Below are 20596 nucleotides of genomic sequence, written 5' to 3' on the forward strand. Positions count from 1 at the left end.
GGCGAACGTCGTCCTCCATCGCCGTCCTCCGTCAACGTCCTCCTCCACGGGTGGCCGAAGCCACAACCGTCCTCCCCGCTCCTCGAACCCCGTCCACCGCAGCATCACCGCCTGCCCGCCCCGGCGCTGCACCACGTAACGGAGGCGCCGGGGACCGAGCACACCTCGACACCCCAACCCGCACCGCCTGTCCCCTGCCATCGCCCTGTCCCCTCCGTGTGTCCCCTCCCGGCCACGGGGACGGGGACCCTCCCGTCGCTGCCTCCATCACCCGGCCCAGCTCCGGCAGCCGCCGTGCCGCCGGTCCCTGCCCGCCCCGGTCAGCGGGGAGGACGGTGTCGCCGGTGCCAGCCCCGGTGGGTGGCACAAACCGTGACACCCCCCCCCCCCAGCCGCAGGGGGGTCCCCGTTGTTGGGTGACATCCCCGGGGTGGGACACGGCCCGCGCCGCGCGGTGCGACGCGGTTGTGGCCGTGCGCGTGTGGTGTCACGCGGCATCGCACGCCCGCGGTCACACGCGTGCGCACCCGCACGGACAGGCGTGGTGCCGCACGGTGCCACGCGCGCTGTCATACACGGTCAGAGCCGGTGTACTACGCGTGCAGCGTGAGGTGTGGAGTGCCACGCGCGGTGTCACGCGCATGGTGTCACACACCCACACGGTGTCACACACCCACGGTGTCATACACGGCGTCACACATGGTGTCACTCACACGGTGTCACACCCACATGGTGTCAAACACCCACGGTGTCACACAGTGTCACACCATGGTTTCACACGCACGCAGTGTCAGATACACAGAGGGTCACACACAGGGTGACACGCACACAGTGTCAGACACACACGATGTCACACGCATGGTGTCACAGAGACACGGTGTCACACGTGGTGTCACACACACAGTGTCACAAACACACGATGTCACACACACATGGTGTCACACACAGTGTTGCACACACAAACGTCACATGCACACACATGATGCCACACGGTGTCACACACACATGATGTCACACACACAGTGTCACACACACAATGTCACACACACGGTGTCACGCACACGGTGTCACACACACAATGTCACACACACGGTGTCACATGCACACGGTGTCACACAATGTCACACACGGTGTCACACACACAGTGTCACACACACAATGTCACACACATGGTGTCACACATGGTGTCACACAAACATGCGATGTCACACACAGTGTCTCACACATGTGTCACACGGTGTCACACACACACAGTGTCACACAGTGTCACACACAGTGTCACATACACACACGGTGTCTCACACACACAGTGTCACACGGTGTCACACACACATACACACGATGTCACACACATGGTGTCACACACACACGGTGTCTCACACACACACGGTGTCACACACACATACAGACGGTGTCACACACACACGGTCTCTCACACACACGGTGTCACACACACATACAGACGGTGTCACACACACACGGTCTCTCACACACACACGGTGTCACACACACACACACACACACACGGTGTCTCACACACACACACACACGGTGTCACACACACACGGTGTCACACACACACACACACGGTGTCACACACACACACACACACACACGGTGTCTCACACACACACACACACGGTGTCACACACACACGGTGTCACACACACACACACACGGTGTCACACACACACACACACACACACGGTGTCACACACGCTCCCGCCGGCGCCGGGGCCACGCCCGGGTGGGCGGGGCGGCGGGAAGGGCGGTCCCCCGGGCCCCGCCCCCGCCCCAGGCCCCGCCCCCCTCCCGCTCCGGCCCGGGGCGGCAGCGCCGCCTGTCGCACGGGCCACGCGCACGGGCCACGCGCTCCCCTCAGGCCGTCCCCGCCCGCCATGGCCCCCCGCCGCTGAGGTCTCCCGCCGCCGCCGCCGCCGCCGCCGCCGCCGTCGCCTGGGCTTCCCCCGGGCCGGGTCCGCGTCCCGGAGCGGAGGAGGGAAGGTCCGCGTCCCGGTTCCGGTTCCGGGTCCCGGTTCCGGTTCCGGGTCCGTCCGGGTCCGGTCCGGCGGCGGTGGGCGGTGGGGCCGGCGGGGCCGGCGGCGCGGCGCAAGATGGCGGACCTGGAGGCGGTGCTGGCGGACGTGAGCTACCTGATGGCCATGGAGAAGAGCCGCGCCGCGCCCGCCGCCCGCGCCAGCAAGAGGATCCTCCTGCCCGAGCCCAGGTGAGGCCCCGCCGCTCTCCGCCCGCAGGGCCGGCCGCAGCCCCCTGCCCGCCGCCCCCGCCGCTCCCTCTCCGTCCTCCTCCTCCGGCGGCCCTGGCCCGGTGCGCACCGCGGGCCTGGCCCCCCAGCCGGCTGCCCGGAGGCGGCCCCGGCCCCGCCGCACCGGGCACACACACACACCCTCCCCCGCTCACCCTCCCGCCGGTACGGACACGGACACACACACGGACACACACTGACACACACACACACACACACACCCCCCCCCGCTCACCCTCCCGCCGGTACGGACACGGACACACACGGACACACACACACACACACACCCCCCGCTCACCCTCCCGCCGGTGCGGACACGGACACACACACGGACACACACGGACACACACACACACACACACCCCCCCCGCTCACCCTCCCGCCGGTACGGACACGGACACACACACACACACACACACCCCCCCCCGGTGCACAACCATCTCCCGTGCACGAACACCTCCCGTGCGCAAGCAAACACCTCCCGTGCACAGGCATCCACGCGTGTGTACACAGGCACCCAGCCTGCACGCACCTGCCTGGGCGTGCGCACGCATCCTGCCCGGCACACGCACGGACACGGGCCGATGCTCTTCCCGACACACGGTCCGTGCTGTGCCCCCTGCGTACACCCACACTCCGTCCTGGCACGCACCGCTCCGGCCAGGCGCACCCACGTCTGCGCCCGTGCCCTCCTGCAGCCGTGCGCTTGTGTGTGTACACACGCACGCGTACACGCGCAGAGTGCTGTGAGGTGGGGGGGGCTGCGTGCGCACACCTGTGTCCTTGCACACGCACGCACAGTGTACGTCGGCACACACAGGATCTCTGCCCGCCCTGCGTGTACACGCACGCGGAGTTGTGGTGCTCCCCGCTGCGCACGCCGCCCCCCGCGCCGGTGTCGCTTTCGTGCACGCAGACCCCTCCTGCCCACGCAACCCGCTTCACAACTTCCCTTTGCACACCCAGCCTGCGCCAGCCCAGCGCACGTGCCGCCGCCGCCGGACCCACGCGGCGCGGCGCGGCCAACGCGGCACAACGCGCCGTACGGAACGCGGCGTGGCACGCGGCAGCGCAGCACGCCGTGCGCGGGGTGCGGGCGGTGGACGGCACAGCGCACAGGCACCCTGCGCGGCAGCCTGACGCGACACCCGCAGCGCAGCCCGGCGCACACCACCTGGGCCCCCGCGCTCCCGGTACACGCGCAGCTCTGCGCGTGTGGGCGCACGCTGCCCCGCTCTTCCCCAGGGAGCAGGAGGGGACCCAGGCGTGTGGCCCTGGTCCCAACCCCCAATGCCAGACCCCACTGCCTTCCTGCGCCTTCGCTGCCAGGCACCAGGGAGGCTTTTTTGGGGTACTTGCCTCCCCAACCTCCCTTGGACGCCGGCACGTGGGGCACCCTGTGCCTGACCCTTACTGGGGCCCAGCAACGTGTCACACTTGGGGGCGGGTGACACACAAGATGGGCCGACGTGTGTGCCAGCGGGGCTTGAGGTGGCATGGGGACACAGGAGGAGCAGGAGAGAAGGGGCATGGTGGGTACAGGGCGGGCAGGGGGGGTGTCAGGAGCAGAGGGCTGCCAGGGGGCACGGGGCAGGCGAGGCACTGAGCCCCCTCCGCTGTCTCCTCAGCATCCGCAGCGTCATGCAGAAGTACCTGGAGGACCGGGGAGAGGTGACGTTCGACAAGATCTTCACGCAGAAGATCGGTGAGCCTGGGACACGGGTGCCGTGGGGACCACGGGGGGGCACAGGGGAGGGCCCGTGGATGAGCGCCGCAAACACAGGGACACTCGTTGTGTGCCTGGGCGAGCGCGGGTGGGCTGGGGGGCCGGACTGGTGGCAGCTGTGACAGTGGTAGTGGCTGTGGCCATTCCCCTTTGCCCCTGGCATGGCCTGGGGGAAGCGAGGGGGTTGCGGGGCCAGGCTTGGGCCGAGGTGCCTGGGGACTGCGTGACACAACCCCCCGCCGCCACGTCCCCCACCCCACGTCCCCCACCCCGTCACTTCCCCCAGCGCGGCGCTAACCGTCCGGGGCAGGAAGCGCCTCTCACTTCCTCCTGCTGGCTCTGGCGGTTTCCGGGCACGTCCGCCCCACGGCAGCCTGCTCCGCGGTGCCCGCCTGTGCCCCTGCCCCGTTGCTCTCCAACGTTGCACCAACCTCCTCGCTACCCCACTGCACCCTTGCCCCATAGTGCCCTATAGCACCGCACTGCTCCTCCCCGTGCCAGCCGGTGTCCTTGCCTCGCTGCCAAACCCTGGCCGGTCCCCAGCTTGGCACTTCCCCTTCCGCGAGCCTGGCATGGGGGTGGCTGTGGGGACAGACAGGCCCAGGGGACATCCCTGTGCCCCTTGGCCTGGGCTACGGGGCACACACTCCCGCTCTGAGGCAGGCACCTCTCACGCTATGGCTCTGTCCCTGCCAGGGTACCTGCTCTTCCGGGACTTCGCCTTTAACCAGGCAGAGGAGGCCAAACCCCTGATGGAGTTTTATGAGGAGGTGAGATGGGGGGACCCATCTGGACGGACCCCCATGTTCATGAGGAGGCTTGGGGGCAGGATTTGGTACCTAAAGGGCCCACAGACATGGTACCAAGAGCATGCAGAGTACCCAAGGGAGACAGTGCCCAGGAGGCCGGGAGGTGATGCCCTGGGTACCCAGGCGACGTGATAACCATCGGGTGCCCGTGGGAGGTGGGACCCAGAGGGGCTGGGGCCATGGTTCCCGGCGTACCCAGTCCCGGTGTTGGGTGAGGGCTGTTCCCCGTGGTAGCGCAGGCCTGGGGGCGGCGTGCCCCTGTGCCACGGGAGCTGTGCCTTTGCCAGATCAAGAAGTACGAGAAGCTGGACTCGGAGGAGGAGCGAGCCGCCCGGAGCCGCCACATCTTTGACCATTACATCATGAAGGAGCTGCTGGCCTGCTCCCACGTGAGTGCCATGCTGTGCAGGCGCTGCGCCGGCACTACAGTGGGGTGAGGTACCGGGGTGGGGTCCCCAGAGCGGGTGAGAGGGATGTACCCAGTGTGCCCAGGAGGCCTGGTACCCAGTGTCTTCAGAGGGAGCTCCAAAAGCACCATTGACTCTGTTCTGGGAGCCACAGACCCAGCCCTATGGATGGGGGGTCCTCTGTGAGTTCCCCGACTTGTGCAGACCTGCCTGCCCCCTGTGGGACTGCCTTGCCCCTGTGCCCCCGTCCCTTCTGCCCAGGGTGACGCGGTCCCGTCTTGCCTCGCAGCCCTTCTCCAAGAGTGCCACGGAGCATGTCCAGAGCCGCCTGAGCAAGAAGCAGGTGCCCCCAGACCTCTTCCAGGTGGGCATCACCCGGGACAGAGAGGGGGTCCCTGCCACCTCTGGTACTCGGAGGGTTAATCCTTATGGGGGGCTGGTGAGAGGGTGCTGGGGGCTGGTGGTGACAGGGGCCCCTAAAGGTGGTGGGGGGTCCTAGAAGGTATGGGGACCCCAAGGGATGGTGCAGGGGTCCCCAGCAGGTTGGGAGTGAGGAGGATTGCTGGTGGTCCCCATGGGGTGGTAGTCAGGAGACTGGGGGCTTCTCAGAGGGTGGTGACTGGGAGCGTGGATGTAGAGGTGACCTGGGGTGACAGCGGGGTCCCCAGGGGTGGTGACATTGGGGTCACCAGAGACTCGGGTGACCCTGGGTGGCGGAAGCATCCCCAAGGGCCTGGCAGTGGCAGGGTGGCAGTGGGGATATGTGAAATCCCAGGGGTGGAGGAGACCACATGTAATGATGGGACCTGAGGGCTACGGGTGACCTGGGTGGCACTGGGGACCCAGCGCTGAGCCTTGTGTTCCCCCAGCCCTACATTGAGGAGATCTGCCAGAACCTGCGTGGGGGCATCTTCCAGAAATTCATTGAGAGGTGAGATGGGGGAAAGTCCCACGTGGATCAGGGTCTCCCATCCCACTGGGACCAGGGTCTCCCAGCCCAGAGAGGGGCCAGGGGTCCCTTCTTAGGTAGGAGCTCCAGGGGTGTCTGTCCCCAGACCAGGGACTCGGGGACTCTTCTCATCCCCAGGTCTGGCCCGGGGTCTCTCTGTTCCCAGACAGGGGTCGCGGGGGGTGCTGCCTCTCTCCAGACAAGTCCAAGGGGTCCTTCTGCCCCGAGATGGGTCTTGCGGGGGTTTCTCCAGGGGCTCCACTCTTGCCCTCTCTGTGCTTCATTGCAGCGACAAGTTCACGCGGTTCTGCCAGTGGAAGAACGTGGAGCTGAACATCCATGTGAGCAGGGACCCCTGCGCCTCGGGGCAACCCGGGCACCTCCGGGCACTTCCAGGGAGGGGGACGTGGGCACGGTGACAAGGCCGCTGCCCAGGGGCTCACTAGGGCTGGCACGGGTACCCTCGGACGAGCACCCCACAGAGGCACCCTCGCACACCCCCCAGGCTTTCGCTCGCTCGCAGGTGGCTCTCCCACACCTGCCCACACTCAGAGGGACATGTGGAGCAGCCTCCGTGTTCCTCACTCAGGGAAACCGAGGCAGGGTGTGGGACCCCCCACCATCACGGACACGTGTAGCTCTTGGTGCAGGGCAGATGCTGCAGGACCCAGGCGTCGTCTAGGCTCACCCCCACCTCCTTCTCGCCCCCTCCAGCTCACCATGAACGACTTCAGCGTTCACCGAATCATCGGCCGCGGCGGTTTCGGGGAGGTCTACGGCTGCCGGAAAGCAGATACAGGCAAAATGTAATAGGGGATGCTCCATCGCGGGGTGGGGGGCCAGAGGGATCTGCCTGCAATGCGGGGGGCACTGGGGCTGTGGTGGCGGTCCCAAGGGCATCTGCAGTGGTGTTGCCGTGACGACAGATGTTAGGGGGTTGCGGAAGTATTGCCATGGCTACGGGTCTGGGGGGGGGGGATACAAGGACGTCATGGCCGTGGGTGGTAGCTGGATGCGGTGATGTGGCGGTAGCACTGGAGGGACGTGGCACCGTGGCCAAGGGCAGTGGCGGGCTGCGACACCGAGGCCACGAGCAGCAGCAGGACCCTTCAGGGACTCTTTGCCCCCAGGTACGCCATGAAGTGTTTGGACAAGAAACGCATCAAGATGAAGCAGGGCGAGACCCTGGCCCTCAACGAGCGCATCATGCTGTCCCTCGTCAGCACCGGGGTGAGGGGACGCAGGCGCCGGGCAGGGCTGGCACCCTGGTTACAGGCTGCGGCATGGGCGAGGGGAGAGGGACCATGAAGGAGGGTGTCCACGGGGCACCGCTGGCACTGTGTGACCCCGTCTCTCCTGCTAGGACTGCCCGTTCATCGTGTGCATGTCGTACGCCTTCCACACACCCGACAAGCTCAGCTTCATCCTCGACCTCATGAACGGTGAGAGGCCCCGGTCCCGAGGGACCCTGTGGCTGATCCCCAGCCCCCCAGGGCTGCAGCTGGCCTGAGCCACTGACTCGAAGCCCCCTGCCCGCACCGTCCCTGAGGCACAGAGGGCAGTGCCAGGGTGACAGCTGGTCCCTGTTGTCACAGGGGGAGACCTGCATTATCACCTGTCCCAGCACGGCGTCTTCTCGGAGGCAGAGATGAGGTTCTACGCGGCCGAGATCATCCTGGGCCTGGAGCACATGCACAGCCGCTTCGTGGTGTACCGCGACCTCAAGGTGACTGACTCCGCAGGCACCCCGCAGACATCTCGGGCACCCTCGGACCCTGCAGGACCCATTGGCATCCCCAGGCCCTGTAGAACCCCCCCGCCAGGACCCTGTGGGCACCCACAGATGTCACAAGCACCCACAGACCCTGCAGGAGCCCTCAGACCCTGTGGGCACTCCCCGAACTCAGAGGGCACTCCTACCCTGTGGAAACCCCCCCAAACTCCATGGGCACCCTTGGGACCTCGCGGGCATCCTGAGACCTCGGGGAGGCACTCAGAGACTCCGCTGGCGCTTCCCAGTCCCACAGGCACCTCAGTCCTGTGGAGCCCCTCCAAATCGCACCGAGCACCCCAGCCTGACCCATGTGGGCACCCCCAGCCTCACTGCCCCCTCCCAGTGCCCACGGGCAGCGCTTGGGCTCAGGGGTGACACGATGTCTCGGCAGCCGGCAAACATCCTCCTGGATGAGTTTGGGCACGTCCGCATCTCAGACCTGGGCCTGGCCTGCGACTTCTCCAAAAAGAAGCCCCATGCCAGTGTGTGAGTGTGCCCGCGCCCCTGCCTGCCCTGCCCGCCTGCCTGGCACGGTCTCTGACCCTGCTCTGTGCCCCCGCAGGGGCACCCATGGGTACATGGCTCCGGAGGTGCTGCAGAAAGGAGTGGCGTACGACAGCAGCGCCGACTGGTTCTCGCTGGGCTGCATGCTCTTCAAGCTGCTCCGGGGGTGAGTGTGCGGGCACGGGTGGGCTCGAGGCGGGCACGGGTGGGCACCACTGAGTTCCCCTCTCCCCTCGTGGCCGCAGGCACAGCCCCTTTCGGCAGCACAAGACCAAAGACAAGCACGAGATCGACCGTATGACCCTCACTATGGTGAGTTAGGGCACCCCGGCTCTTGCTCCGTGTGCCAGGGAGGGCTGAGGCAGGCATGGACAGGCCCTGGGGGGGGGCACATGGGGTGTGTGTGAGGGGTCAGGGACAACCGGTACCTGCAGGTGAGCAGCGCCTGGAGCGTGTGTTCATGCCCATCTCTACGTGCGTGTGCATATGTGTGTGCAGAATGACGTGTGCGTGTGTGCAAGTGGGTGTCTGCATGTGGGCGTGTGTGTGTTCACACGCACTTGTCGGGGGGGTGTTCGCAGTGTCCGCATGCTGTCCATGCACACATCTGTGTGGTGTTCACACGTGTGAGCCGCCGTGCACTTGTGTGCCTGGTGTGCGCGCACACATATCCGTGTGTATGTGCTTGCACGGGACTGGGTGTGCACACGCCCATTGCACGTGTGCGCAGGCATTGGTGTGTGCGCTCTGGTGCACGTGTAGGTGTGTGCACACCTCCCCGCCTGTATCCTGTACACATGTGGGTCTGTGTGTTTCTGTGCACGCGTGTGCATATCTGTGCGCATCCCTGTCCCCATGCACGCGTGTGCATTGGTGCTCGTGTGCTCACGATGTGAGTGACCGTGCCTTCTCCCGCAGGCCGTCGAGCTGCCGGACTCCTTCTCCCCCGAGCTGCGCTCCCTGCTCGAGGGGCTGCTGCAGCGAGATGTCAACCGGCGGCTGGGCTGCATGGGGCGCGGGTGAGTCCCAGTGGGCGCCAGGACGGTGCCCGGGGCTGGGGCAGAAAGCAGGCAGGGAAGGAGGTTGTGCTGGCACAGCACCCCGGCCCCGGGGCTGCAGCCGGGAGCCTGCAGCGCTTACCCCACCTCGCTCCCCAGGGCTCAGGAGGTGAAGGAGGAGCCCTTCTTCAAGGGCCTGGACTGGCAGATGGTTTTCCTGCAGAAGGTGAGGAGCACGACACCCGGGCACGGGAAGGGGTACGGGGGCACGGGCAGCCACCCCTCTAAAACCCCTTTCCTGCCTGCAGTACCCGCCGCCCCTGATCCCACCCCGCGGCGAGGTGAATGCAGCTGACGCCTTCGACATCGGCTCCTTCGATGAGGAGGACACGAAGGGCATCAAGGTACCGGGGCGGAGGGGCTGAGCGGTGGGAGGGCAGGGGTGGCAGGCAGCCCCTGACCCGGCGATTCCTGCCTGCTTCCCTGCCCGCCAGCTGCTGGAGAGCGACCAGGAGCTGTACCGCAACTTCCCGCTCACCATCTCCGAGCGGTGGCAGCAGGAGGTGACGGAGACCGTCTTCGAAGCCGTCAACGCCGACACCGACAAGCTGGAGGCTCGCAAGAAGGCCAAGAACAAACAGCTGGGCCACGAGGAGGGTGAGTGGGGCCGGGTGTCCCCCAGGTCCCCCCCCCCGACAGCCCCCCAGCTCTGCCCAGCCCCCTGGCCGTGCCCTGGGCTGACCTTGCCTCTCCCCGGCGCGGCGGGCACAGAGTACGCCATGGGCAAGGACTGCATCATGCACGGGTACATGGCCAAGCTGGGCAACCCCTTCCTGACGCAGTGGCAGCGCCGCTACTTCTACCTCTTCCCCAACCGCCTCGAGTGGCGTGGGGAGGGCGAGTCGCCGGTAAGGCGGGCACGGGGTGAAGCGGGGGGGGGCACAAGGCAGTGGAGGGTGAGCACGGTGCTCAGCAGGCGCACCTCGGCGCTGGCGGACATCAGAGGGTGCCGGGCACAGCGGGCACGTGGGGTGAGGGATGTGCACAAGCAGGCATGGCACTGCGAGGGGTATGGGGGCACGGGGTGGGGGCTTGGGGGGACTTTGGTGAGGACACGGAGGTCTGGGGGTGGGGGCCGGGCTGAGCCTGTCCCCCCAGCAGTCCCTGCTCACCATGGAGGAAATCGACTCGGTGGAGGAGACGCAGGTGAAGGAGCGCAAGTGCATCCTGCTCCGCATCCGCGGCGGCAAGCAGTTCGTGCTGCAGTGCGATGTGAGTGTGCCCCGGAACGCCCGCTGGGGCTGGCCGCCTCGGTTGGGAGCTAGCCATCCCCTGGGGTCACCAGCCACCCCTGCCACGTGCTAGCCACCTCCTGCTCACTGGCCATCTTCCCTGGGTGCCAGTTGCTCCCGCTGGGCCCTAACCAAACCTTGCTGGGCGCTCGCCACCCCCTGTTAGCTGCTAGCCATCCCCTCTGCTGGGTGCTAGCCACCTCCAGGCCATCACTAGCCATCCCCTGCTGGGCACTAACCGCCTTCTCCTGCCAGCTGCTGGCCGCTAGCCCTGCACGTTTAGCCCTCCAAGCCATCACGGGGCACAAATACAGAAAGCGTGGGGCAACCCCAGACCCCTGGCACCCCGGGGAGCCCCCGACCGCCCCGTACCCTGCCCTGGCACCCCGGGGGACCCCCGGCCTGACCCGTGCCCTGCCCTGCACAGAGCGACCCCGAGCTGGTGCAGTGGCGGAAGGAGCTGCGGGACGCCCAGCGCCAGGCCCAGCAGCTGCTGCAGCGGGTGCCACGCATGCAGAACAAGCCGCGCTCGCCCGTGGTGGAGCTCAGCAAAGTGCCGTTCATCCAGCGCTCCGCCAACGGGCTCTGACCCCGTGCCGATGCGCCTGCGTGCCCTCTTCCCCCCTTCCCACCCCGCCTCTAATTTATTGGGTTGGGTTCCCGTGTGCCCCCGCTCCTTTTCGTCGTCCCCGGGCCAGGCGTTGGAGGACGCCCGGTGCCGGTCTCACCCGCCGGGTGCGGAGGGGGGCCGCGGCTGCGGCGTCGACCGTCCAGCCCAGCCTCCGGCGCGGAGCTGGCGCTGGGCACGTGGCGCAGCTCGGCACCTCTCCCCGGCGTCCCCCCAAATCCTCTACGAACTCTCCGGCTAAGATGAAGGCAGCCCCCGCGCCCCCTCTCCGTGCCCGCCCGCTTCGCCACCGCTGTGTGTGCCAAATTGGGGCAGGTGGGTGCCCAGCTCCGGCCGGGCAGGGAACCGGCCAGCTCCTCTCACCCGTAGCCTTTGCCCACCTCCCTACGAGCCGACGTGCCCCGGCGCCCGTCGTGTGGGTGCCAAGTCCTTGGTGTGTGTGTGTGTGTGTGTGAGTGTGCGTGCCCAGGGGCATCCCCTGTAAATACTGTGCCATGGGTCCCCTGTGCCCCCACCCCCTGACTGTGCCCCTACCCCTCCTGCCACCCACCCTGGGCAAGGGGGGCACCCCCAGCCCCCTGCCTCCGCCCCCCCCCCCCAGGCTCTGGGGTGGCAGTGCCCAGCTGGGGGGCACAGGGTGGCCAAGCAGGTGGGACCCCCCCCACAGCCCTCAAATCAGCCTCATGTGATGCTGGCCCCAGTCCCTGGCCGGTGGGCGCAGGGGCAGGGTGTCCCCCTGGGCCCCCCACCCTCTGCCCACCCCAGTCCCTGGCAGCATCTGTAAATATTGGTCTCCAGTGGGTCTGCTGCAGGGGCTGGGGTGGGCAGAGGGTGGCACCGGGCAGGGCCGGGGCTGCTGGTGAATGAGATTTTAATGAGCAGAGATGTGAGAATGCAAAAAAAAAAAAAAAAAAAACCCAAAAAAAAAGTTTTTATAATAAAAATCTGGAAAAACACCATCCGGCTCTTCCTCATTGCGGTGGGGCACCGTCCCCATGTCACCTCTGGTGATGTGGGTACGGGGGCTGCCTGCGTGTGTGTCCCCCCCCACCCCCACGAGCACGCTGGCGCTTCGGGGACATACAGGGGTGCGGGTGGGGGCTGTCCCCGTGCCCTGCAGGGTGGGGGTCCCGGGGCAGCGGTGGGTGCTGGGGGTCGGGTCCCCCCACTTTGCTGCGCTCTCCCCGCGGGTGACCTTGGCCGTCCCCTTGCCGCGGGGTTGTACAGGCAGCACCCCTCCTGCCCGCACCCTGCGCGGGCGGCACGTCCGGGGGTGAGGCGCACCGGGCCGGCGTTTCGGCATTCCTGCGGTCCGGCGGGGCCCCCGGGGGAATCTCCGGTTCCGCCGCCGTGGGACGGAGCAAAACAACCGCCCCTGCCCAAGGCGGGTGGGGGGCAACCCCAGCGCGGGGGGCCGGGCTCCGCAGCCCTTCCCGGACCCCCCCCCCTCCCCACCTCCCCGGGAGTGTCGGCATTGCACGGGGCTGGGGACGGAGAAGGGGATGGGATGGGATGGGGTGGGGTGGGATGGGGTGGGGTGGGGTGGGATGGGATGGGGTGGGGGCAACCCCGGGGCCCGGTGGTCCCGGATTCCCACTGCGGGGCTGAGGTTCCGGGCCATGAAAGGGGAAGGGAGCCGCGGGGGTACCCCGGAGGAGATGCCGGGGAGGGGACAGCCCCCCGCTACCGGGGGCAGGTGCGGGGTATAACGGGTCCCCGGGGCGGGGGACGGGCCGGACCCGGTGCCCAGCACTCCCTGCTCGGGGCCCGCTGGTACTTCTGGTCTCCGGTGCTCGGCGCGGGATGTCCCGGAGAAGCGGGCGCCGCTGACCCCGGCCGCCGCGCCCGGTGCCGGTAGCGGGGTCCTGCGTGTCCCCCCAGTAGCCGGTGCCCGTTCCGGGTGCCGGTAGCGGGGTCCTGCGTCCTCCCCACACCCCCTCCACCCCGTAGCCGGTGCCGGTTCCGGGTGCCGGTGTGCCCGGTGCCGGTAGCGGGGTCCTGCGTCCCCCCGCTCCGTAGCCGGTGCCGGTGCCGGGTGCCGGTGTGCCCGGTGCCGGGGTCCTGCGTCCCCCGTCCCCCCCCCCCCAGTAGCCGGTTCCGGGTGCCGGTAGCGGGGTCCTGCGTCGTCCCCCCCCCACCCCCTCCACCCCGTAGCCGGTGCCGGTGCCCCCGGCCGCCGTGCCCGGTGCCGGCCCCGCCCCGCGCCGCCGCGCTGCGCCTCCGCCGCCGCCGCCGCCGCCGCCGCCCCCGCGCGCAGCCATTGCGGGCAGGCCCGGCGCTGCGGCCCGTCCGCCCGCTGCCCCGGCGCGGCCCCGGGGACATGGTGGCGGGATGGCCCGGCCCGCCGACACCTTCCCGTTGCACCGCCTCGTCTGGCACAACCGGCACCAGGCGCTGGACAGCGCCCTGCGCTCCGGCACGGTGGGCGCCGGCACCGGCGGCGGCGGGGGGGGGGGCGGGGGAACCGGCACCGAGGGCCCCCCCCCCGCCGTCCCCAGCCCCGTACCCCGCCATCGCCGGGCGGCCGGTGGGGAGCGGGGAGCGGCGGGGACCCGCCGGCACTGGGAGCTGCGCGGGGAAATGGGGGGGGGGGGCAGGGAGAGGGATGCGAGGGGCAGTGGGAGCTGGGGAGGGGTGGGAGAATGGGGGACCCGGGCTCGGGGGCTGGGGGGACTGGGAGCGCTGGAGGGGCTAGGGGGAGTGGGGGCAGTGGGGAGCGGGAGCACTGGGAGGACTGGGGGGACTGGAGGGGCTAGGGGGAGTGGGGGCAGTGGGGAGCGGGAGCACTGGGAGGACTGGGGGGACTGGAGGGGCTAGGGGGAGTGGGGGCAGTGGGGCGTGGGAGCACTGGGGGACTGGAGGGGCTAGGGGGATTGGGAGCACTGGGGGGACTGGGGGCACGGGGGGGACTGAGGCCAGTGGGGACTGGGAGCACTGCGAGCACTGGGAGGGACTGGGAACACTGGAGGAACGGGGGGGACTGGAGGAACTGGGGGGACCGGGGGCACTGGAGGAACTTGGGGGCACTGGGGGCATTGGGGACTGAGAGCGCTGGAGGGGCTAGGGGGACTGAGGCCAGTGGGGATGGGGGGCACTGCGAGCACTGGGAGGGACTGGGAACACTGGAGGAACGGGGGCACTAGAGGACTGGGAGCACTGGGAGGACTTAGGGGACTGGGGGCACTGGGGGCACTGAGGACCGGGAGCACTGCAAGCACTGGGAGGGACTGGGAACACTGGAGGAACGGGGGGGACTGGAGGATCTGGGGGGACCGGGAGCACTGGAGAAACCTGGGGGCACTGGGAGGACTGGGGACACTAGGATACTAGGGGACTGTAGCACCACAGGGCTGGAAGCAACTGGGAGCGCTGGGACTGGGGTACGGCGGGCACTGGGACAGGAGCACCGGAGGTACAGGGAGACTGGGGGCTCTGAGGTAGAGGGGCACTGGGAAAAGAGAGGGCTGGGAAATTGAGGGCACTGGGAGCACTGAGGGGGCTGGTGGCACTGGGACAGGGGTACTGGGAACCTAGGGGACTGGGAGCACTGGAGATAGAGGGGAACTGGGACTCTGGGGGCACTGGGCCTTGGGAACATGGGGGCACCCTGGGGGGCCGGTGAACCGGCGCAGGCAGATCAGGGACCGGAGCAGGACGAGGGGACAGGGACCAGGGGATGGGGGGCCGGGGACCAGCACTGGGGTGCCAGGACAGGGCCCGGGGCTGTGCCGGGATGGGGTGTGGGGGGGGGCACTGGGAGGCTGTGGGGTGCCCGGGCCACCCCAGGCCGGCGGCGGTGACCCTGCCTGTCCACGCAGCACGACGTGGAGCTGACGGACCCCCGTGGCCGGACCCCGCTGGAGCTGGCCGTGTCCCTGGGCCACCTGGAGTCGGTGCGGGTGCTGCTGCGGCACAACGCCAACGTGGGCCGGGAGAACGCCAACGGCTGGACGGGTACGCGGGCACGGGGACCCTCCGCCGCCGGTGCCACCGGCGCGGGGGCACCGTCAGTGGGCGCGGGTGCTGGCGGTGCCCGGCTGAGGGTGCCCCGTTGCCCCAGTGCTGCAGGAGGCGGTGAGCACGGGGGACCCCGAGATGGTGCAGCTGGTGCTCCAGTACCGCGACTACCAGCGGGCGACGCGGCGGCTCGCCGGCATCCCCGAGCTGCTCAGCAAACTGCGCCGGGTACGGCACTGCCCCGGGGTGGGCAGCGGGTGGGCATCTGCCCCCCAGGACTGGGGTGCCACCGGTCTGGGGGCCGGGGAGGGGGGGAGTGAGGAGCCCCTGGACCCCCCAGGTCTCCCCAGGACCTCCGTCTTCTCCATGACCTCTTTTTCCTTGGGGACCCCCTTCTCATCCTTCCCTACTGGGCCCCCACCTAAGACCCCGCTCTCCCAGGTCCCCCTGATCCCCACCCAGGACCCCAGTAGGGACGCCCATCCCTGCCCCCCCAGACTCCCCATCTTCCCAGTGATCCCAGCAGAGATCCCCCACTCCTCCAGCCCCACCGTATCCCCCCCCCCGGACTGCTCCGTGACCCCTTCGTCTCTTCCAGGCATCCGACTTCTACGTGGAGATGAAGTGGGAGTTCACCAGCTGGGGTGAGTGGGGCTGTGTGGGGGGGCCACGGGGCCGGGGACCAGAGGGGTGCCCCCCCCCCCCGAACCCCTACCCTTCCCCGCCGTGCCGCTGACGGGGCGCGCGTGCCCGCAGTGCCGCTGGTCTCCAAGGTGTGCCCCAGCGACGTCTACCGCGTGTGGAAGCGGGGCGAGAGCCTGCGGGTTGACACCACGCTGCTGGGCTTCGAGCACATGACGTGGCAGCGCGGCCGCCGCAGCTACATCTTCAAGGGGGAAGGTCAGCTCCGGCTCCCGCGGGACACCCTGGGACCCCAAATACCCTCAGGGACCCTCCAGTGACCCTGGGGATCCCCCCAGACCCCGTGCAGTATCAGTACTCCCCTGTAAGGACCCCAATTCCCCTATAGGAACACCCTGGGAACCCCAGTTCCCCCTTCCAGCAGTGCTGGGGACCACCTCACCCCCCCCCGCACACATACCAGGGACCTCAATCGCCTTCAGGGACCCCCAATTCCCCACCGGGACCCCCCCAAGGCCCGAGATACCCCTGAGATGCCGTGACCCCCGGGCTCAGGGGTGTCGGGGTGCCACTGGGTGCCAGGTGCTGACCCAGCCCCGGGGCAGACGCGGGTGCCGGGGTGGCCGCGGCGGGCGCTGACCCGCGTCCCCGTTGCGCAGACGAAGGGGCGGTGGTGATGGAGGTGGACCACGACAAGCAGGTGGTCTACACGGAGACGCTGGCCCTGGCCTTGCACGAGCCCGACCTGCTGCTGGCGGCCATGCAGCCCTCGGAGGAACACGTGGCCGGGCGGCTGACGTCCCCCATCGTCTCCACGCACCTCGACACCAGGAACATCGCCTTCGAGCGGTGGGCTGCCACCCCGGGAGGGTGCCGGGGGGCAATGGTGGCGGTGGGGGGCATGTGGTGGACCCTGGCTTGGAGGGGGGGGGTGGGTAGCACGTAGCGGGAAGGGGCCGTGCGAGGGCTCGCCCAGGGGAACCGCGTGCGAAGGGGAAGGAAACGCTTGTGCAAGAGGGTGTGCGGGGAGCTGATGCCTTTCCCCCTCCCCAGGAACAAGTCGGGGATCTGGGGCTGGCGCTCGGAGAAGATGGAGGTGGTCAGCGGCTACGAGGCCAAAGTAGGCACGGTGGGGCTGGGGGGGGGACTCGCCGGTGCCCGGCGGGGCTGATCCTGTCCCCCGGCAGGTGTACAGCGCCAGCAACGTGGAGCTGGTCACCAAGACGAGGACGGAGCACCTCTCCGACCAGGACAAGTCACGCAGCAAAGGTGACAGCTCCGTCGGCCAATCAGGGAGCCTGTCCACAGCGGGGACACGCCCCCTCCTGGTGCAAGGCCCGCCCCCTAGTGCAAGGTCCACCCCTTTCCTGGGTGGGACATGTGTCAGGCGTTGGGGGCCCACCCTGGGCGCTGGGTGGGACAGCACGTGGGTTGTCACCCATCAGGCGTGGGACACCGCGGGTGTGGGGTGTGACATGTCAGGCGTGGGATGCTGTGGGTGCCGGGTGTGACACGTGTCAGGCGTGGGGCCCCTGGGGGGGGGGGGTTCACCCATCAGGTGTGGGTCACCGTGGGTGCTGGGTGTCACCCATCAGAGGTGGGACACTCTGGGCTGTGACCCATCAGGCGTGGGACACGGTGGATGCAGGGTGTCACCCATCAGGCGTGGGACAGCGTGGGTGCGGGGTGTGACACGCCAGGTGTGGGACCCCGTGCGGGGTGTGACCCGTGACAGCCCGGGCACACACGGGGGTGCCGTGCCCCCTGCCCACGCCGCGCCCCTGCATCTCCCCTCTCTCCTCGGCCAGGCTCCAAGACCCCCTTCCACTCCTTCCTGGGCATCGCGCAGCAGCATGGCACCCACAACGGGGTGAGTGGCCGGGGTGGGGGGGTTCCCCCCCCCGGGGGGGGGGCGGTGAGGGACCCCGGGGGCAGGGCTGAGCGGCGCCGGTGTCACCGCAGGCGCCCGTGCTGCAGGCTGCCAGCCCCACCAACCCCACCGCCATCACCCCCGAGGAATACTTCGACCCCCACTTCGACCTGGAGACCCGCAACATCGGGCGCCCCATCGAGATGTCCAGCAAGGTGCAGAGGTGAGGCCACCACCCCGGGGCGACGCGGTGCCAGGGACGTGGCACCGGGATGGCAAGGAACCAGTGCAGGGCGGTGACACGGCACTGGGGTGGCAAGACTCCTGGGGGTGGTGACATGGTCCCCTGGGACGTGGCACTGGGTGTGAGGACCCACGCGGGTGGTGACGGGGTCCCGGGGAACGTGGCACTGGGTGTCAGGACCCACGGGAGTGGTGACAGGGTCCCGGGGGATGTGGCACTGGGTGTCAGGACCCACGGGGGGGGTTAACAGGGTCCCAGGGGACGTGGCACTGGGTGTCAGGACCCACGGGAGTGGTGACGGGGTCCCAGGGGACGTGGCACTGGGTGTCAGGACCCACGGGGGTGGTGACGGGGTCCCGGGGGATGTGGCACTGGGTGTCAGGACCCACGGGGGGGGTTAACAGGGTCCCAGGGGACGTGGCACTGGGTGTGAGGACCCACGGGAGTGGTGACGGTGTCCCGGGGGACGTGGCACTGGGTGTCAGGACCCACGGGGGTGGTGACGGTGTCCCGGGGGACGTGGCACTGGCGGGGTTCCCGTGCCCACGCCGGTGCCCGGGCAGGTTCAAGGCGACGCTGTGGCTGTGCGAGCAGCACCCGCTGTCGCTGGCGGAGCAGGTGACGCCCATCATCGACCTCATGGCCATCTCCAACGCCCACTTCGCCAAACTGCGCGACTTCATCACCCTCAAGCTGCCCCCCGGCTTCCCCGTCAAGATCGGTGAGGGCGGGGCCGGCAGGGTGGGGCAAGGGCGGGGCCTATCCCGGGGCGGGGCCACTGACCCCTGTACCCCCAGAGATCCCCCTCTTCCACGTGCTCAACGCCCGCATCACCTTCAGCAACCTCTGCGGGTGCGACCAGCCGCTGGGCTCCGTGCGGGTGTGCGCCCCCACCCAGCCCCCCGGCACCCACCCCCCCGGCCCCAGAGGTGAGGCTGGGAGAGATTGGGGGGGGCCCCTGGGGGGGCACATGTGGCTGGGGGGTTGCTGTGGGATGGGGGGTCCCCTGGGGCTGGGGGGTCTCCCGGGGGGGTAGGGGTCCTCCCAGGGTTGGTGTCTGTGGGTGCGGGGTGCTGGGCACTCGGGGGGGGGGGGATCCCTGGGCGTGGGGTGCTGCCGGGTCCCTGGGCTGGGGGTGCTGGGTACCATCGGGCTGCCCCTGGGCACGGGGCGATGGGTGCTGCGGCGTGCCAGGGTGGGGGCGAGGAGGGGGGGGGTGCCAGGGCCTGCGGGCCCTCCGTGGACACAGGGTGGGTGCAGGGTGCTGCGGGGTGCATAGGGGCACAGGGCACCCGTGGGCGTGGGGTGCGGCGGGGTGCTTCACGGTACCCCACGCTTCGGCGGTGCGGCAGGCTGGCCCTTCCCGTGCGAGGTGGAGGCGGGGGTGTTCGAGGTGCCGGCGGGGTACACGGTGCTGGGCGCGGGGCGCAGCGAGCCCCTGCGGGACGAGGATGACGACCTGCTGCAGTTCGCCATCCAGCAGAGCCTGCTCGACGCCGGCACCGAGACCGACCAGGTGGGGCCAAACCCCGCCCCCCGCCTGACCACGCCCACCTCTGTGGGGAAGGCCCCGCCCCCATGGCGCAGGCCCCGCCCCCTCAGCCCCGCCCCACCCCGCAGGTGACCATTTGGGAGGCGCTGACCAACACCCGCCCGGGCGTCGACCCGCCCCCCTACGACGAGGACCTCCAGCTGGAGCGGTGAGGCGCTGCCCACCGGGGGGCGTGGCCTGAGAGTGCCCCGCCCACCACATCTGGGGCGGGGCCTGAGACTGCCCCGCCCACCCTGCCTGGGGCGGGGCCAGGTGGGAGGGGAGGTGCCTTAAAGGTGTCAGGGTGGGGCAGAGGGGAGAGGGCCCTGAGGGTGTGGCCTAGAGGGGAGGTGCCCTATGGGGAGGGGCATCCCGATCCCCAGAGGGTGTGGTCATAATGGGCGGGGCTAATGGCAGGCATGGGTGTGGCTGGCAGACGGGTGGGGCACGTGGAGAGGGGTGTGGCTCTCCAGCCCAGGGTGGGGCTGTGAAGTGGGTGTGGCCACTTGGGGGCGGGGTGGGCGTGGCCTCCGCGAGGGGGCGTGGCCACAGCGGCTCTCCTCGCAGGGCCCTGCAGGAGAGCATGCTGCTGCAGGCCGGCCCCAGCGCCGACCCCCCCGGCAGCCGGGACCCCCCCCGGGGCCGGCGGCGGCAGCCCCCCGGCACCCCCCGGTTACGGCAGCTTCGCGGAGCAGCTGCGGTTAGCCATGGCGCTCTCGGAGCGGGAGCAGGAGGAGCGGGAGCGGCGTCGGCGGGAGGAAGACGAGGAACTCCAGCGCATCCTGCGTCTCTCCCTCACCGACAAGTAGCGCCGGGGCGTCCCGCGCGGGGACGGGGACGGTCCCGCGTGGGGGACACCCCCCGCGAGGACAGGGACGGTCCCGCCGGTACCGCCTCGCCCGGGAACCGCCAAGCACGGCCTCGCACGGGGACGGTCCGGCGTGGGCACCGTCCCGCACCGGGACACCCTGACTCGGGCACGGGCCTGCCTGGGGACCA

The 20596-nt window shown here is 69.3% G+C and overlaps 2 protein-coding genes across 3 annotated transcripts; both read left to right on the forward strand.

Annotated features, from left to right (window-relative positions):
* Positions 1 to 1980: 1980 nt before the first annotated feature.
* GRK2 (G protein-coupled receptor kinase 2) lies at positions 1981 to 11606 on the forward strand. Of its 2 annotated transcripts, none has more exons than XM_052811439.1 (21): positions 1981 to 2227; positions 3895 to 3971; positions 4689 to 4762; positions 5089 to 5190; positions 5498 to 5572; positions 6078 to 6139; positions 6447 to 6498; positions 6872 to 6963; positions 7288 to 7387; positions 7521 to 7599; positions 7753 to 7883; positions 8323 to 8417; positions 8494 to 8601; positions 8681 to 8747; positions 9354 to 9454; positions 9593 to 9659; positions 9742 to 9837; positions 9928 to 10090; positions 10205 to 10341; positions 10592 to 10705; positions 11153 to 11606. In XM_052811439.1, the coding sequence occupies exons 1-21, from the start codon at positions 2115 to 2117 to the stop codon at positions 11312 to 11314; spliced, it is 2067 nt and encodes a 688-aa protein (XP_052667399.1). In that variant the 5' UTR covers positions 1981 to 2114; the 3' UTR covers positions 11315 to 11606. The 2 variants fall into 2 exon arrangements, with proteins under 2 accessions (XP_052667399.1, XP_052667400.1); XM_052811440.1 differs by having other exon boundaries at positions 10595 to 10705.
* A 2008-nt stretch (positions 11607 to 13614) lies between these two features.
* ANKRD13D (ankyrin repeat domain 13D) lies at positions 13615 to 20525 on the forward strand. The gene is given in 16 exon segments (XM_052811441.1): positions 13615 to 13774; positions 15172 to 15307; positions 15414 to 15538; positions 15909 to 15954; positions 16067 to 16210; positions 16612 to 16801; positions 17006 to 17072; positions 17140 to 17221; positions 17761 to 17822; positions 17915 to 18045; positions 18630 to 18787; positions 18864 to 18995; positions 19419 to 19582; positions 19687 to 19766; positions 20165 to 20237; positions 20239 to 20525. Coding segments are annotated over 16 exon segments (1848 nt in total). The 5' UTR covers positions 13615 to 13684; the 3' UTR covers positions 20407 to 20525.
* Positions 20526 to 20596: the final 71 nt, after the last annotated feature.

The sequence above is a fragment of the Harpia harpyja genome, chromosome 16 (genome assembly GCF_026419915.1).
Source record: "Harpia harpyja isolate bHarHar1 chromosome 16, bHarHar1 primary haplotype, whole genome shotgun sequence".
In the NCBI taxonomy this organism is placed as follows: domain Eukaryota; kingdom Metazoa; phylum Chordata; class Aves; order Accipitriformes; family Accipitridae; genus Harpia; species Harpia harpyja.